The sequence below is a fragment of the Centruroides vittatus genome, unplaced genomic scaffold (assembly GCF_030686945.1).
Source record: "Centruroides vittatus isolate TY-2023 unplaced genomic scaffold, ASM3068694v2 contig_364, whole genome shotgun sequence".
Taxonomy (NCBI): Eukaryota; Metazoa; Arthropoda; class Arachnida; order Scorpiones; family Buthidae; genus Centruroides; species Centruroides vittatus.
Window position 1 is genome coordinate 4057252 of NW_027122188.1, and position 18672 is coordinate 4075923.

At 25.6% G+C, this 18672-nt stretch overlaps 1 protein-coding gene across 2 annotated transcripts in view; it reads right to left on the bottom strand.

Moving 5' to 3' along the window:
* Positions 1 to 751: 751 nt before the first annotated feature.
* LOC136975125 (zeta-sarcoglycan-like) overlaps positions 752 to 18672 on the bottom strand; it is a 62524-nt gene continuing 44603 nt past the window's right edge. For both annotated transcript variants that reach the window (XM_067270146.1, XM_067270145.1), the window contains exons 2-8: positions 14036 to 14319; positions 13809 to 13910; positions 13635 to 13722; positions 5763 to 5882; positions 5447 to 5519; positions 4043 to 4166; positions 752 to 1718 (exon numbers count right to left, since the gene is read on the bottom strand). In XM_067270146.1, the coding sequence (XP_067126247.1) occupies positions 1503 to 1718; positions 4043 to 4166; positions 5447 to 5519; positions 5763 to 5882; positions 13635 to 13722; positions 13809 to 13910; positions 14036 to 14302 (990 nt within the window). In that variant the 5' untranslated portion in view covers positions 14303 to 14319 and the 3' untranslated portion in view covers positions 752 to 1502. The remainder of the gene's footprint in view (positions 1719 to 4042; positions 4167 to 5446; positions 5520 to 5762; positions 5883 to 13634; positions 13723 to 13808; positions 13911 to 14035; positions 14320 to 18672) is intronic.

Consider the following 18672-nt stretch of genomic DNA (forward strand, 5'->3'; position numbering starts at 1 on the left):
ACAGTTACCGTATTTTTATCTTTTTTTTTCTTACAATATTTTTTACCTTACACTTGAATACAGAATTGAATTTGAAATCTCTTTATGGAATAGAATTATAGATCAAAACTATAGCCACGATATAAAACATATATTCTCTTTATAAACAAATTTAAAAGGATTTCTTCTATTCACAATAAATATAATTTTAAAAAATTTTTTTATTTATAATTAATAAATATCAAGACTTCTTATAAATATGATTAAGGTTTTAAAACCTTATTAAAATGGTTAAACATCAGAATGATTATAAATTTGATAAACTTTTTAATATGAAATATATATTGTAACAAGTTAAAAAATTTATAAGTTAAAAAAATCCCGAAATTTATTACCATAAATTTACTTAAACTGTTTACAATAAATTCAAATTTTTCTTATATAACGTAAAGAAGAAAAAGTAAGAAAAAATAGTATTCATGAATTTTAAGTGAAATTTATTTTTTGCTCCTCAATAACACATTTAAATCAAAATTCTAAAAAAAATCTAAAATTAAATTTTGATATAAAATATACAGAATAAACTTCGCTTGAAAAGATCAAACAATATAATAGCGTATATATACTTTATAACAAATTTTAAAGTGTGATAATCAATCATATTTTTCTCTTTATATATATATATGTCATAAAGCTATATAGATGATAAACATCTGTATAAATATAATTATACGTAAACATTTTTTTATTAAATATATAAAATATTGCTTTATAAAGTCTTCTTTAATGTATAACTTAAGGGTCAACGTGTTTGTTTATTGTCAAAAACATTGAGTATTTAGACATGAATGATTATATTAAAAATATTTTTTTCTCTTATTTGGCAAATAACAAAACGTATCTAACAATGAAAGTTATTTTTTACTTTAAGAATGTCTCTAGTAAAGTAAAGAACAGTAACATTTATTTTCTCTTCGGATTTTTTTTTTTTTTTCGATACGGAAATGTTATCAACAGTCGATAGACTTTTCTATGCAATTGCTATTCACAGATTGCAGAGTAGCCGAAAGTGAATTCAATTAAATCGTCACCATGAATATAAATGATCTTCTTCTTCCTTTCTTATTTTAATACAATAGTTATCAATGAAAGAATTAAAATAAGATAAAGAAAGAATTTAAATATTTGACAAATTAAAGAAGGGGGAAAGAATTCTTTATTTATATTTTCATACAGGATCTACACACAATAGATCTATATATGTATAAATATTTGTTTTTTTTAAATATGACGATTGTCAGGATTTTGTAGATCCACAACAACATTGATTAAAATTTATAACAAAAACATCATCGATATCAAATATAATACAATTGTTAAGACGGTTTCAATCAACGACGGACTAAAATTATAAATATTGCTAAGATATGTTCAAGTACTTGTACTGTTAATCCCGATTGACTCATTTTGTTTTAAAATCTTAACGGTTTCTTGATCGATATTTCAATGGGAGCAGGAACGTCTTAAATAGAAAATCTACCATTGTCGATGATACGGGCTTCGGGCTTTTCGTTACAAATGCTTTCTTTTGTTTGGCAGTGGCTTTCGCGCATAGCTAAAAATAATCGGCCATTTTCACACATGCACATCTGATAAACACGTTGGAAGCCGTGATCTCTATTAAACGATCTCGTCACTTTTAAATTTTTCATTTCCAATTTAGAAGTGTCGAGGATTACCTGCAAAGAAAAAATAAATTAATGTCTCCGATTCTAAAATAAACTTTATATAATATTTATTTACTTCAATTTAATTTAATTCAATTCCTTTAAAATTACTGAATGTCATAATTACTTATATTATTTTCTGAAAGCATTATATAATTAAATGTCGACTTTTCATGGTATTTCGAATATTCATACAAATTATGGTTTGATAATGCTTTTAATTCCGTAATTCTTGGATTTAAACAGCTGTAACACATTGTAAATTAGTTCTTGATGGAATACGTTGTGAAATATATGTAGCAAATGATTCATTTCAAATTCTTGTTTGACGATCTACTCCATCTCGCAGTGACAAATGAAAATATGATTTCCATCAAGTAAAGATTATTAATATCCATTTAAGTCTTTTGTTTAATAAATATCACTGTCCAATTATTAATATAGTATATAACGGATAGGATGATGATAATTTTGAAATTGAATAAAAGTAAATGCACTTTAATATGCTTAATAATTTTGAATACTGCTTATAAATCCTTAAATAAAAACAATTTTGAAATTTAACGAATAAATGCATTTTAAGAGAATTCCTAAATTTTCTTCTTAATTCAATTAAATAAAATTCGCTAATAATTTAATTGACTTTAATAGAATTACAAAAAGTATTATTTTAATAAAAATTACAAACAATTTTCTTAAGCATAAGTAAGTTTTCTTGTTAATTGAGATATTTTTTGTTGGTAAAAAATATTTTTAGCTTAAAAAGAATACATGAAAACGACAGACAGACACTTTAAAATCTTATTTTATATCAATAGAAACTATACAGATTAATATAATATAAAAATAAATAATCAATTAAATAAAACAGAAAGAATAATCTGTTCTAACAAGTTAAATCTCCTTGTTCGTACGTTTTAATGACTATTGTCATTTATGTAATCTCTCAAGCAATTGAAGTTTATATTCATTATATATTTATGTCGCTAAATTCTCCTTATTCAATTTATAATTTCTAATTATTTATAATAAATATAAAAGCAAAATAATATTATAATCTTTTAGTAATTACAGCATAATTTACTATCGTAAAGTCAACCTAATAATTCTTCGTCGAGATTCATTTATCATAATTACAGACTATAAAACAAGGTATCAGATATAGAAACTTATCTGTTAAATAAAAATTATAAAATTTGAAATTGATAATTCGTTTTGACAATTTTAAAAAGATTTATCAAACTTAAATTACTTCATTCTTTTCATTCGTATGAGCTTAACGTTGTTTATCTGTTATGTTAACTAAATCTATAATCCATCTTTGAGAATTTCTGTTAGGTAAAGAGTATAATAATGCGCCTTTTGCTCTCGTAGGCAATCTCATTAAGCAATACGATATATAATATGCAGTTGTAATATCAATGGATTAATAGTTCAATAACAATACGAGAATTGGTAGAGACTGATAAGAGTAAACGGCATCTGTTACGTATTATCTAATACAGTATTATAATTCATCCACAGAGATACACGTAAGAAGTATTATTACTAAATATTATATATATATTTTTTAAATATTATTTTTAAGTAATTTATATATAAAAAAATTTTAAGAAATCTGTTTCCTAATTTTCAACTTTTAGAAATCCACAAGAATAAGAAATGTTTTAGATTTTGATAAATAGAAGAATATATCGCACTAAATTTATCAGAATTACGTAAATTAAAATAATCTTCATTCAATTCTTTTATATTATTTTAATTTGGCGTATAATTTCTAACCACAAAAATCATTCAAAATTATTATAAATTCATATAATTTCTGCAAGATTTCACGGAATAGCGTGAATTTCCACTCTATTGCAATAATAATTTGCAATAACTTAAACAAATACATTATTCACTAGCATGAAACGTGAAGATTTAATTAATATATTGAATAATATGATAAATCGATTTATTTCTTTACATGCCCATTGCTACTGGTAGTTTTATTATGCTTTATTTCGATAAATAAATAAGAATGTATGTAGATGGAAAAAGGAGAGCGTATAATGGAGAAGCTAAAAATCGAATCTTTTCTGAATTATTACAAAGAGAAACATCGATATCAATGAAAATAACCTTAAATTCAATTTATAGTTTCTAAAAATAGCGCGTAACATAAATTTTATTGATTAAATGATATGGTTAAATTCATCTTATTTTAATAACAAATTCAAAATAATTAAATATTTAAAAACTGTTTAAAATCCTATATATAAAAGAGAATTCGTGTCTCCGTTCTGTAAAATTTATATCATCAATCATAAAAGTAGAAGTAATTCGACTATTACTCTTCCTTCTGTGGACTGCAGTTTCATATCTCGAAGGCAATTGGCATTCATTTCTCCAACTCTCGATTCCATCTCGACTTTGGCATCTCCCCGAATATCTAAAGTTTTCATTGGCGATTCTATCCTGAAAATAACAAAAAACGATAATGTTATTGTATAGAATATAATACATAAATTTTTAGGCATGTTTTCACATTTATAATAAGTAAAAATAACTTCATATATTGCTAATTGTAGTTTAAATTGTTATTTTTTTAAATTCAAAAATTAATTATTTATTAAGATACATCACATAAGATGTAAAAAATGCGCTTTTATGAAGATAAATATCTTTAACTCGACAAAGAATTTTCTTATGTATGAAGTCAAGCGAAAGTTCCATTAGTTAGAAAGCAATAGCTTCATTAGTATGCCAGATAAATTGATTTGTTGCCGCATCGAAAGAACAACAACAAGTAAGAAATTTATTTCTAAAACATTAGTTTAGTGCATGAACATCTTTCGTTCTCCTATTTTCTTATCAATTTTCTGTACACCGTACGAGAGAAGTAACTTTCCCCCGAGTTTCACGGTTCCCATTAGACCCGAAAGCGATGATAGATATGTAACACTAAAGGTTCCTTTGGGACCGAACGATGTAACCAGCGAGTGCGTATGTGCTACGAAAAATGGATGGAAGGATTATTTGACTAATGACTGGTGAATTACAGAAATGGGACTTTATATCTTGTACAAGCAGTGATGTGCGCTTATGCAGAGAACTGATGGAGGGATTTATCTTCTGCATAATGGCATGAAGAAACCGAGTGCAAAGGACAAGGTGCATTACTTTTTGGTAATGTTCTTTAGATGGTCGATGAATTACTCAACAACGGTTTGTTTTGTTTGATGTCTTGTATTCTCTGCACATTCGCCTTTAAATTTACTATCTCATATATTAAAAAGTCTCTACATTCTAGAAATAATATTAATTTAATCGAACGCGTTTTTTCCTTTCCAATGATTTGAATTTATTCATTTCTCTTTCACTGTTATGCAAATTAAAGCAGTTTCTTATACAGAGAATTTATTTGAACGATTTTGATTTAATGAATTTTTTATGAAAAATATTTTTTAAAAATTTTATTGAATTTATTTTATAAAAAGTATATATATTTAAATAAACATCTTCGTTAATTCAAATAAAAAGTCTTTTTTTTCCACAAATATCAATAAAAATTCGATGAAAAACTTTATCAAAATGAATTTTTTTAATTTATTTAAGAAATACATCTTTTAATTATGCATGCCTGATAATTAAAGTAAGTTTCTAATAAAAATTAGTTTGAATTTTCAAGTCAATAAAATTTATGTTTAAGCATATTTAAATGCACATTTTATTATTTTAAATACCTCGTTGTTTACCTTAAGTCTTTAGTAGAACTTCCACGTAACAAAGTTGTTTGCAAAGATCCTTCTAATCTAAATCCTCCCGATTCTGTTGAAAAGTTTTAGCATTAATTAGTTAAAGCAACAGTATTTTTAAGTAAATATTATATAAAAATTGACATATTAAAATTTCTTGGCTTTTTTGATATATATATTTACAAGAAAAAGGACTCAATACGATCATTTAATTGCATAAAAACCCGCAGAAAAGATGTAATCTCGGATCAATTAATTGTCGCATTTACTGGTCAGTCTGACGAATTTCGATCACAAATTGGATTACGTACTGTACCTGATACTCTTAGTCCGTTGGCTGACATAACAACTTCTTCAGGTTCTACATGGAATAATACACCTCTAACGTTTCCTCTAACTAAAAAATGCTTTCCTTTTGCTTCTAAAACCGAATTTCCTAAAATTGTGAATAATTAAAAATACATATAAAGTAAACAAAAACATTGGATATTGATAGAACAAAACTTAAAAAGTAAACATTGTTTATGTATAAAGATTAATACGGAATTTTATTCATGATTTATTAAAAGTAAAAACATATCACGAAAACTTTTCTGTATTATACTTGAAAACTTACTTCAGAATTTCAATAAAGTGTATTCGTTTCTACATTACTTTTTATTATTTTTGCATTTTTTAATATTTTTAAATAAAATATTCTAATTTTTTCCGGTTAAAATATCAAAAAACTAACTTCTTGAGTAAAGTTTGTATTCAATGTTTTTAATTTCAAAAAACGTATGAAAAAATTCTTAGGCAAGAAATTATCATTATTAACCATCTATAATATAATATATTTATCAATTATTAACATAACATTTAGTTTATTATAAGTATTTTTTACTTAATTTGCTGTTATGAGATACAGATATTTGAAATTATATAAAATACAACAAGTAGGTGTATTGTTAATACGGTTACAAAACTGAATAGACAATTTATTAAATACTTGATTATAAATTATTGCATTAATAATTATTAATTACATCAAAAATGTAAATTTTAGACATTGGAAACACATTTATTTTAAAATATCTATTAAAATAAAGTAGAAATTTCAATTGAAATATTAAGCAAATATCTATTCAAAGATTCTCTAATGACAAGTTGTGACGAGATTTGGATGGATTCCCATTTCATAACAGTCGAACTATGACTATTACAAATCGATAGAATGCACTTGGATAAGGCTGTTGACCACAGAATGCTTGCATCTGCCAAATCTCTGTCATGTCCAAGTGAATGGAGTGTAGTGCTGACAGATGGCGGATTTACACAGTTCCAGTGTACAGAGAAGAAAGCAGATTTTCCCATCAAACTAAGACAATCTTCAACGCGAATAAAAATTGTTTTTGTGTAAACGAAAAATACAATAAATTGTAATGATATTTTGTGGCATGCTGTTGTCATTTTTTTAATATAAGAAGACAGACTGTTTTGATAGAAGCCTTATAAAAGAAATCGTTAGAAGATGGCAGTAATGCAGAAACAATAACTCTTCTGGTTAAAGGGGATTAACTAGGTTCTCAGCGTGAAAAAAAAAACTGTAAAGAATCTTTAAAAATATATAATTTACTCTAATGGTTGGTAGTAAAGATGAATTTAAAAAAAATAAAGATTAGAAAGATACGAATTTATTTCTTCTTTATTATTTCTAAATAAGACTTAAACTGTTAAAAAAATTTTAAATGAATTCTAAACATTTATACTAAATTTAAAATTAAATACTTTACCAAAAAGTTTATGATATAGACAGTTGCATATGATTGTTTGTTTTAGAAAGGTAAAAATAAAAATGTAAAAATTGTTATATTTAATTTTCTTTTCTTGGCGAAACAATCCAATTAGAATTCTGCAGTTAAACGCATTTTAGTTAATCCGATTTAGATAAATATCAAGCACAAAACAGAATTTACAAACGTTAAAAATGTTTCTCAATTATTATTCTTTTATATTGCTAATCCGCGCAATTATTGAAATAAAAATCTAGTTTGTTACATTGAATTTATCGGATTAATTACTTATTCATAATATTCTAGAGAATAAGCCAATTTTAAAACAGCTTATGCTTAAAGTTCGGCGAGAAATCTTATTAAAAAACTAATAAAAACCGTATTTTATTTTATAATTTGTATATTTTAATAAATGAATTAATCCGAAATAAACTATTTGGAATGATTATTTGAAAAGGAAGAATATAAAGTTTGATCATTCATTTTAATGTTTTTGTGCCCACGGGAAGAGAATGGGCGACACATTAACGAGGTCCAGATTATGGATTTTGCATGGCTGGAGGAGATTGTTAGCCACAAACAACCAAATTATCCACCACACGTTTGTTAAAGGACTGAAGGAAGCGCGTTTCCATCAATAGACTTAATAAAGCCACGACATCGATTTGGTATCTGCAGAGATGATGTCCGTAGGGGACGTAATAAATACCGGATGTGTTGTTATATTGATTAGTTATATCATTTGTGAGCTAAATCAAGATGTTGATTTGATTTTGATTTCCAAAAAATTGTTGAATAATTGTATAGAAAATTGTCAAAATTATACAAACGTGTTGCCTTAGTTTGCTTACTGTTATAAGATAAACTCAGACTAACATATAATTTATATTTAATTACTGAAACAATAAGAACTTTACAATGATGTAATGCGTTTAATCTTCAATGTTTCCACTCCAACGATTTTTCTCAATGATAAAGTTTAACTTTATCTGATAACAATAATTTATTTTGATTATAACAATTATCTAGTTACTGCTGCTTTGGTAGTAGCTGCTAATAAAAGGTATAAATATTCATTTAATTACCGTTAAACTGTATTTTTAAATTCATTCTTTTATTGTATTAAGTGCCAATTATCACATGTTAAAGAGAATAAAATGTATACTGTGATTACTAAAAGTACTACTTAACTTAAACAAGAAAATATTACAATTTACACTTAGAAGTTGTAATGAAAATCTTTCATTTTGTTACAATTTATAAGAGCTATTATTAAAAAAATTGCTTTAATGATAAAATATTATTGGATAATATTCAAAGCTAATAAAACAATCAATAAGTTCAGGAAGTTTTGTTTCCTCGCATTGAACAAAGGAAGAAGAATGTTACCATCTGCAATTGACGGGAAGAAACAATAATGATTTAGCGAATGGAAACGAATGTGTTATTAGAGGAACTTCTCTGAAATGTAATTGACAAAGACCGGAAGAGTTGTTGTTGTTATTTATTTACTTTCTTTCATTTCAGCAGCGACTTTTTTTTAATATAAAATTCCGCTTATATTCCACCACGTTTGCACATCATAAATTAAACTGCTTTGTAGGCATATGATTGAAAAAGTTTATATTCACATCAACTATTTTATTGTCGTATGGGCAACCTCATTATTCTGTAAAGAACAAAGACGTGAATAGTCCGCTTTGCTTTATCTGCTACTTTTCTGCCATAGTAAAGCTTTTCAATAACTTTACATTGCTTCTCTAAAAATTAGAATGTAAATAGCATACTACTTGATACTATGCTGAAGACATTTTATTCTCGTTATCGGCTATGTTTTTTATCATTCTGACCCATTAAAATTTAATTCAGAATAAAACTAAATTTATGATTGGAAGAAGTGTTATTCTTCGTAGACAGGTTAACAAAAAAGAGACCCCATAAAATATTTCCCATCTTCTGAGATATAGCTGGATACGGCGCTTCATCTTTTTCTTAAGATTATGGGATTTCAAGTCTATTCTAAACCATATATTACGATCTAAAAGAAGATTTGAATCCTAAATATAGCTTATGTTGAACAAAGATAAGATTCTTTTCAATCCTAAAGGAAGAATAGATTTTTAAGTAAATATCCTTAATTAAAAAACAAACTGTGTGATAATTTTATAACATAATCTTGTTTGATTGAAGGAATTGATGAATTTGTGTACATTAGCAGAGGAAAACTAATCACGATTTACTTTGTCAATATTTTAGTGCATTCGATTTCCCTTCCCTTAGGTGGTCAATAAATGTATTGCCAAAGCTAACACAGAATAGCGATCGGAGTTGATACAACAATATCATTAATTGATGGTTACAATCTATTGAGAGGAGTCTTAGGAATGTAAATAAAGAATGAAACAAATTGCACAATAGACGATTTTTGGAACATTTCAATAAACAGCATTACAAATAATATTTATACAAAATTCTACGTTAATAAAATAGAAATCGTTTTTGAAGTTTTAATAATTTAAATCAAGAATGAACATTTAATAAAATTTCTGATAAATATTCTAAAAATAAATTAATGTAAATAATTATTTTTTAATAAAACAGTTTTTTAATCTTTAAAAGATTATATTAGAAATAAATATGCTCTTTCTATAAATAAAATTTTATACTTTCATTTATATTTTATTTTATTTGCATAAGATCTAAAATAAATAAAATATTTCCTTCACAAACAAAATGCCGCATTATGTAATAAAATAGAAAAGGAAAAGGTATAGTGTAACCTTATAGGGTAACTCATACAAATAAATAAAAATTTTTGAGCTATTCAAAAATTTAAATACATAAAAAAAATGCTTTTTAAACTTTGTAGAAAAATACACACATTATTAAATCATTTCGTTATTTGATATAAAATAAAAAGTTTTTTTATAATTTGTGATGTTAAAAAATATGTTTATTTAGTTAACAATTGAAAGATGTATAATATAGGCTATATCAAATTTTAAAACTAAATAAGAAATATTATATACGCCTTTATCTTTGTGAATATAATTTATTATTACAAATATGAATATTTATTGCTTAATTTAAGAAATTCTGTATGATGATAGAATAAAAATTGGTTAGAAAATAAAAAAATAAATCTTCTATCATTATTTATATAAATATTTTTACTTAATTTTTTTATTATAATATCTTAGATTTGTTGTTAAGTTTTAGCCAAATATTAAGTTTATTGTATGAAGAACAATTAGAGAAATCTGAGTTTAAATGTTACTCCATCTTCCTGCTTGTTCGTAGATAGTTACAGTTCAAGTAGTGTATTTTCCATTAGGTAGATCATCCATGCTGAGCAATCTTATTTCGAGTTCAGAATTATTATAATTTTTAAAATTGTGTTTAGAAGTTTAATAACAAACAAGTCTATACCAATTCGATTTATTTATATTCAAAGATACATTCTTATGAATTAGTAAGCAAATTTAAATGTTTTTACCTGTATTGAATATTCTGCTCGAGCAAACATTTCTATCTTATTTTAATGAAAAAAAATATTTAAAACTTTCGGTGACATTAATGGAAAAGAATCAAGATAATATTGATACAGTATGAGATAAATATCAATGTCAGATGCATAAATTTAGTTATAAGTATATAGGCAATTTTAAATATTTTTTGCAAAAGCCATCTATCTGCTCTACAGAAATTCATACAGGGATAGTCTATATTAAAAACTGAGATTCTTCAACAAGTTCTCTGAAGAAGAGAGAGATTTCCTATAAAGCGGAAGTTTTAATTCAATCAGATTGAAGCAGTCTATCCGCATATATATTGATTCAACTATAACTTTAATAAGTATAAACTCCAAGTTTAGTTATCAACGACACAGTTTTGTAAGATAAGCGAACAAATGTGCGAACCAGATAACGTAATTATTCCCCTTTGGATATGCATTCGTTTGATGTGCAAATTCTCACAGAGCACAGTTACGATTTTAGATTAAATTTGATATTCGAATGCTCAGAGTTTTCTTAAAATATGCAAATAGTTATGCAAATGATTGTAAGAGCAAAATCCCAAGAAAACTTTAAGATTATTACAAGTATTAAATGTATTATTTAAAAGTTTTAATAAACCTATCACCAAAATTCATATTTTTAGACTTTAAGGAGTTTTCCTTCGCAGTATTTAAATTAATCGGTTATAAATTAAGAATATATGTTATGTTAGTTAAACAAATGAGCCAATTAGCTTTTTAAAGGTCGAGCAGCTAATGCAAGAATGGCAACTCCTTATTGTCGATAAAGTCGTTAGTGAAGCAGGCTCTGCTACATCATCAAAAAAATAATATAATCTACGAGTGAGACCTAGATAAACGAGAAATGATTTAGCAAGTAGGATGGGTATTGATCGTCTACCAGTTCTACAATAACTTCTTTACCTTGCATTAATCGCCAATCCGAACAATAGCGATTAAAGCAGCCATAAATCTCTCTTATTTTTCTTACTTCTTTCTTCCGAGATGATTAAACAACTGCATTCGCTACTATTGTCTTCAAAATCAAATACATATATATAAACCAATTAAAATAAGAAAAACTAAATTTATATTTAGTTTAAATGAATATCGTACTGTTTAAAATGCAAATATTCTTAGTGCGTTACGTAATAGTATGAATACTAATTCGTGTACAATTTTAAATAATTTAACATAACTTTCTTCATTAGAAAAACGTGTAATTATATATAATTTATCATCTGTAAATTGATTTTACGTAACTTTTATAATGAAGTTAAACATCCTTCGACTGTGCTATAAAATGCTTTGATCTTTAAGATTGCATTAAATAGAATTAACGTAAAATCTCTTTCAGTAACTAAGGCTTTGCAAATTAAGAATATTCACTGCTGCAGTAATAGCTGAAAGTTTAACTTTGATATTATATTTAAACACTTCATTTGGAATTCATAATTCAAAAAATAATTACAGTTACACGGGGGAAATATATAATTACCGTAAACAGAAAATGAAAAGAGTTTTAGAGTGCGGATTTTCAATGTAGTGCATTTCTAAAAATAATTTGCTAGCAATATCTTTAAAGAAGCAGAGACAATAATTCAAGTCAATTTGAAAACTTTGAAACTCGGCACTTAAGTCATCCTGAGAACGATTTCAAAGTAAAGAATTATAACGATCAATTGCGTGGCGACTTTATAAGCACGCAAATCCAAGATTCACACAATGCCAGTTCCACCCACAAGCACGATCAGCATCACAAGAGGTGATTAAAGGAACCAAATTCCAACAGAAAAGAGACGTTTAATTGATAATCGGTCTGGACCACGTAATAAACGAAAAAAGGGATGTTATCCATCCAGCTAACAGTCACGATATTCTCCAACAGTCACGCAATTGAAGTCACTTTTCTTCTTATCGGAAAATCTTGTCTTTACAATGGGTCCGTCTTTATTTAAAGATACTAGTTTTTCTCGTCTATACTTTCCATATTACTTTCTTCCGAACCGGAAACATCCGGATATTTCCTGTTCTAGTAGCGGAAATGCAACTGGAAATGATTCTCTTATTGCAAACATGAAGTTGGTGCAATGACGCTGAACAGAAGTGGATAGTTATCAAGACCGAACCAAGAGTGTTAGTAGTGGAGTGGAGAACGATATTTTCGAGTGTTATGAACTAACTTGACGAAGAAGATCGTAATGATGCGGAGCGAACAACGAAATTAAACAGTACAATGGATACTTAGATTCGTAACGGTCAATTGTCTGTTCTTTTAAGAAAAATCGATGTCATTCTAATTTTCATTCGGTCTCTTTTATGCACTATTACCTTGAATATATTGCTAAAAGCAAATCTCTTCTTGCTTTTTCCAACTTGGTTTCTGTAAGCTTCAGATTTTTTGCACATCTCATTATTATTAACCACAAACTACTGAATAATTTTTTTCTATGTGTCATCTTTGAAATTCCGATATAAAAGTTTACCGCATGGAAAAGCTCGATTTGTCTTTTAACAATAAATATTGAATATTAAATCTTTTTATTTTAAAAAATAAAGTAAATTCTTAAAAGTTTTCTACTTTCAGCGCAAAAAATATCAAAAACAACCGTCTGATAATTGCGGTTATTAAGTAAACATATTAATAAAATATTAAAATTTTATTCCTAACTTTAATGCTTTATTTTTATCTATTTATATCTGAAAAATTAATAAAATTATATTTAAAATTATTGAACCATAAAACCTTAATCCTAGTTCTACATGCCTTAAATATATCTTTATAAAATCCATTAAGTATTTATAAATTATAATTATTGATAAGTGAAAATGCATAATACTAAGTATTAGTTTAAACAATTAGTTATAATCAACTGATTATAAGCATTTTAATACTTACCAAGTGTTAGTTTATTAGTTGGATTTCCGAAATAATCAACAGCCATTAAAGAGATGTTTCCTGATGATTCTAACTTCAGAGGATGATTCTAAACGTGGAATAAACTCGTTTATAGATTATAAATCTAAACGATGTTATTAATATACAACATTAAATTCCAAATAATGATATTACGTTAAGCGATTGAATGTTAGCTGCCTGTAAAGAATTTAGAAATTCTGTTTCTCCTTGAATTTGTGCGCCATATTTTGTAAATGTTAAACTCCCCATACCGGCCTTGAAAAAATAATTAATCAATATATTTATTAATGAATAAATTACATGGTTTTATCTAAAATTTAAGTTATATATTTAATAATTAATGCAATCATTGGAATGTTTTTATCGTAGAAATCCTTTACCGTTGTCAGATCCAGTACTTTGATGATCCATACTGTCAAAGCCATGTTAATAACAACAACAATTAACAGCATAATGACTAAAAGATATAGACATCGCTTTCTCCAGCCATAAATTCCTCCAGCGTAATAATTTGGTGTTAGTTTAAGGGCATCGCTTCCAATCATAGACACTTCCAGTTGTGTAGGAACTCCTAAAGATTGACCTACTGTACCATTGCATGTTTGTGGAAGAGTGCTGGCTGCTGAACTTGGAGTTTCTGTTACCATAGCTATTTATCATGTATCTAAAATATAATAGTCATATTCAGAATATTTTAAATACGATCTCACTTATGAATAATGGATTTTAAAATTCAAATGAAAAGAAAATGAAACACTTTAAACTTAAGAAAATATAAAAGAAATTCTGATTGGAAAAAAGAAAAATCAATAAGATTTAGTTTCCATAAAAAGGTTTTAATAACCTTTACAGTAATATAAAAAGCTAATGATATTTTAAGAAATTTATTAAATCATTTTTCTGTATAAAAAAAAAAAATCTTTACCTTAAGAAATGTTAACATTCTTTTTATTTCTGTTTAAAAATGCAGAAAATTGTTATAAATCGATTCTGATCAAATTTTATTTTCAGTGGTGTCTCTTGACGATTTTTAAAATTTTATAGGAAAATTTAGTTTTGAAAGAAATATAATAAAAGTTGAATACAATAAAAATTTAAATCATTTTTGAGGTAGATTATTTTTGAAATTTATGACGCGACACTCTATCAAAATTTATGCCTCTGTATTAATTTTGATATATTGTAAATTATGCAATCTACCTTCACGGTTATTCCTACAAAACAAACATCTTTTGCAAGGAAATTAACAAGATATATCAAAAATTAATTGAAAATAAACCGATTTAAGTATGATTTCGTTAATTTATCACATTAAATTGTGCCTTGCATCTTTAGGTAATCCTACAATTATTCTAAGATTATGTTCAATGCTTATCCGATTTATTCTGATTTAAATTGTTAATATTTATATATCATTAAATATAGAATTTACAAAATAAAACACGCAAGTTAATATTAATATATTTAAATTAAACAGCTCTTATATTAAAGAAATTCTATAGATATTCATCATTTTTTCACATATGTTTATTTAAATATATTATTGTTATTATTATTATTGTAAATTAATTCTAACATTAATAAAAAATTGTAATTATAAGAAAATTTTACAAAATTTAATGGAGAATATAGGCCTATTTTATTTTATTAATATATTAATATATATTATAGATTACGATCTTTATTATCTCTCGTAACATTTCATAAATACATAAATGTACACAAAATTTAATAAATTCGTCATAAAAATGTAATAACAAAAAATACATCTAATTACTTTTTACTATAGAAAATTTTCTAATTTATTTTTTATCTTGATTATTTTCAAGACCTAACTAGTAACAATAGTTTTTAATATATGGGCCAAGAAATTAAATTAGTATAAAATTCATCGCAATTAGTTTTAATTAAGTGACCATTAAAATTTTCAGTTTTTTTACAGAATAAAAAAATCTCTGGAGAACGTGTCTTAATCGAATTGCTTTAAAAATCACGAAAATATCATTAATGTGATCTGTAAAATATTTCATGCGATCATTTTCCATCTCTTAATGTCTTCTTTTATAATTTTTATACTTTCCACAGTGATTTTTTAATCGCTTTTAGAGAACAATCTTGTTGTAATGATTCTTTCTCCATTAAATCTACTTTACTGCCTCGTTTTTAATTTTCTGTTTGGTGAGTGTTTTATATATTGGCAAGAGCATTTCTGTTCGATCCATTTAGCTTGTTGAAATCCCACTAAACCGATCCTTTCTCTTTCATGTTCAATTTGGGATCCATTTAAACCTCTGGAGACCCTCGAGCTTTCTTCGAATTAGATATAATGGTTTTACTCCTGTAGATACAATATTTGATGAGGATGTTAGTAATGAATAAAGTATATAAATTATCTTGTAATTATTTGAACTGTAGAAGACAATTTCTTGCTCGCTTGCTAAAACTGGTGTATTATTTCAGTTTTATTGTATTTCTAATTTGTAAATCTAATTTACTTTCGTATAAGAATATGTTGAGAATAAAATTTAATGTTGTTTTTTCATTGATAAATATTATACTTACCGCCTCTATTAATAATGTATAACGAGAGAAAAAAATAAATAAAAAGATATGAACAAATTTCGTTAAATGTCATGATAAAAACATTGTTAAAACATTTTTAAAAAGTATCTTCATTATTTTATGTTATAGAGTTGTAATTTTGATTAATAATATATGTTACGCTGTTAAAAATACTGTAATTGAATATATATTTTCATCAGTCATATGTATATTTAATTGAATATATTTCGATTTTAATTGTAGAAAATTAGTAAAATTAGAAATTTTAATCTATTGTGTATCTGATTATTCAAAACTGAAATAAATTTACTAATTTTGTAAATATAGAATCATTGCTGTGACACTTTGAAACATCTGTTAAAGAGATAAATGGTTTATAAAATTGCTTGGAGATGAATAATGGAAACAATAATTATTTAATTTAATATTCTGTTATTTTCATAGTAAAAATCCTAAATAAACGTAAATATTAAAAGAATATTTTTTAAAGTTTATATTTAATTTATAAAAATTCGATTTCAGAAATTAATTACTTCAGAAAAATATTTTTATTATTATTATTATTATTTTCGCGTTAATTAAAGCTTAAAAAATTATTTTCAAAGTTTTAAATATATATTTTTTAACCAAGAAAATAAAAAATAGACTCGTATATAAAAATTAAAATTGAAAAATAATCTAAAAATATTTTTTTTTTACAAATAATTGTTTTATGTAATCATATTTACTCTAGTTATCCTTTAGTCAGGCTGATTATCTAACGAATATAATTGTTATTAGAAAATTTATCATTAAGAGATGATGACTAATTAAGTAAATTAGTTAAACTTGTTATTGGCAATACTTGAAAATTATAATTATTTAATTGAAACAATTCCTTTAATCTATTGTCGTTTCTTGAAATGATAAAATTGAAGTTGTAGTAACACTCTCTAAATTTACGTCTATCAAACAAGTTTTCTGCTAATGAGATGCAATGGAAATTAGTATAATTTATCAATTTGATAAATGCTTATATTACGTTGTATATTAATTTAAGAGACGACTTTAAGAGAAGTTAATTATATTAATTAATTTCTAAAATTATTAATATAATTATAAGATACACCTTATGTTTAAATCAGTTCAGGGTTTTAAATACGAAATTTATGTTTGAAAATATATAACATTAAATATTTAAACATACTTAAATTAATAAAATAAAGCGCATCTTAATTACGATTAATAATGGAAAATTATGCTTTATTAATCACAATTAAGCTTCATTAACGCATTTATTATAATCTGCTAGTGTTTAAGCATCGTTACACGTTATGGAGGAGGATGTTCGTGTTCGTTTTTAACTATTTTTTTTTAACCGTTTGAAAAGTTTTATGCTATTAACACTGATATAATTACGCTATTAATATGTTAGATAGTGAGTCCTATATTTCTAGCACGTTTAATGAATAAAATGGGTCAAGTAGTACCGTTTCCGTTCCTGCTTTGAAAATTACTAAGAGAGATTTGGCTTTAATTTAGCAATAATCTTTCCCATGTGAATAGTTTCACGACAATGTTACTCGAAATGGAAATAATCAAGCAGTCAAGGGTCGTATAACTTTCATTATATAGAGATCTCACAAGTTTAATTATTATTTTTAACGTTAGGAATAAATATAATGTTTACAATTTTACTTATGATTATATAATTAAGATGAAACTATCGAATATTTTATTAAATTAGTGCAGCAAAATGTTATATATTTTTCTTGAATTGATTCGATTGTATGTAGAAGAAATAAAACTGTATTCATTATATTTATGTATATCGCTGTAAATTTGTACTTACATTTGAATTGCGTGATGTGAAGTTATCAATATGATAAAGCGTGACAAACTGTTTATTCTCTTCTTTGGTCTATACCCAGAATAATATTAAACCGTTTATCTGTATAAAAGATTGAAATATTATATAAACGACACAGCAGGATGAGTATTATTGCTAGGATGCGATACAAGAGTGGAAAAGGTTTCATTTGTCATTATAAAAAATGGTAACTATTGTGGAAAGACAATCAGCATCTCGAAATTTTGGCGTGATGTTTGTCTATAAAGATGAATAAGAACTTAATTTAAATAAAAATCTTAATAAAACGTTTGCTCTTTTACATTGTAAATAGAGAAAGAAAACGAGGTGGAAAGATATTGAAACTGATCACAAGTATTTTGGAAAGTGTCGGAAGATTTAATAAACGCAAGCAATCGTGTTCAGAATGTGACACGCTTCGTCTCGGATGGCGTGATGTTAGTAGCAACAATCTCAAACACAAGAGAAATGCGCCCTCTGAGAGTATACCTGTTCCAGATAGGAGATCTCTGTTGATTACACTAAAGTCCAGTTCAAATCAAAGTTATATACTGAAGTATTATGTATTTACTAGCTAAGACAAGTTCCTGTTGTTCACTTGCCTTA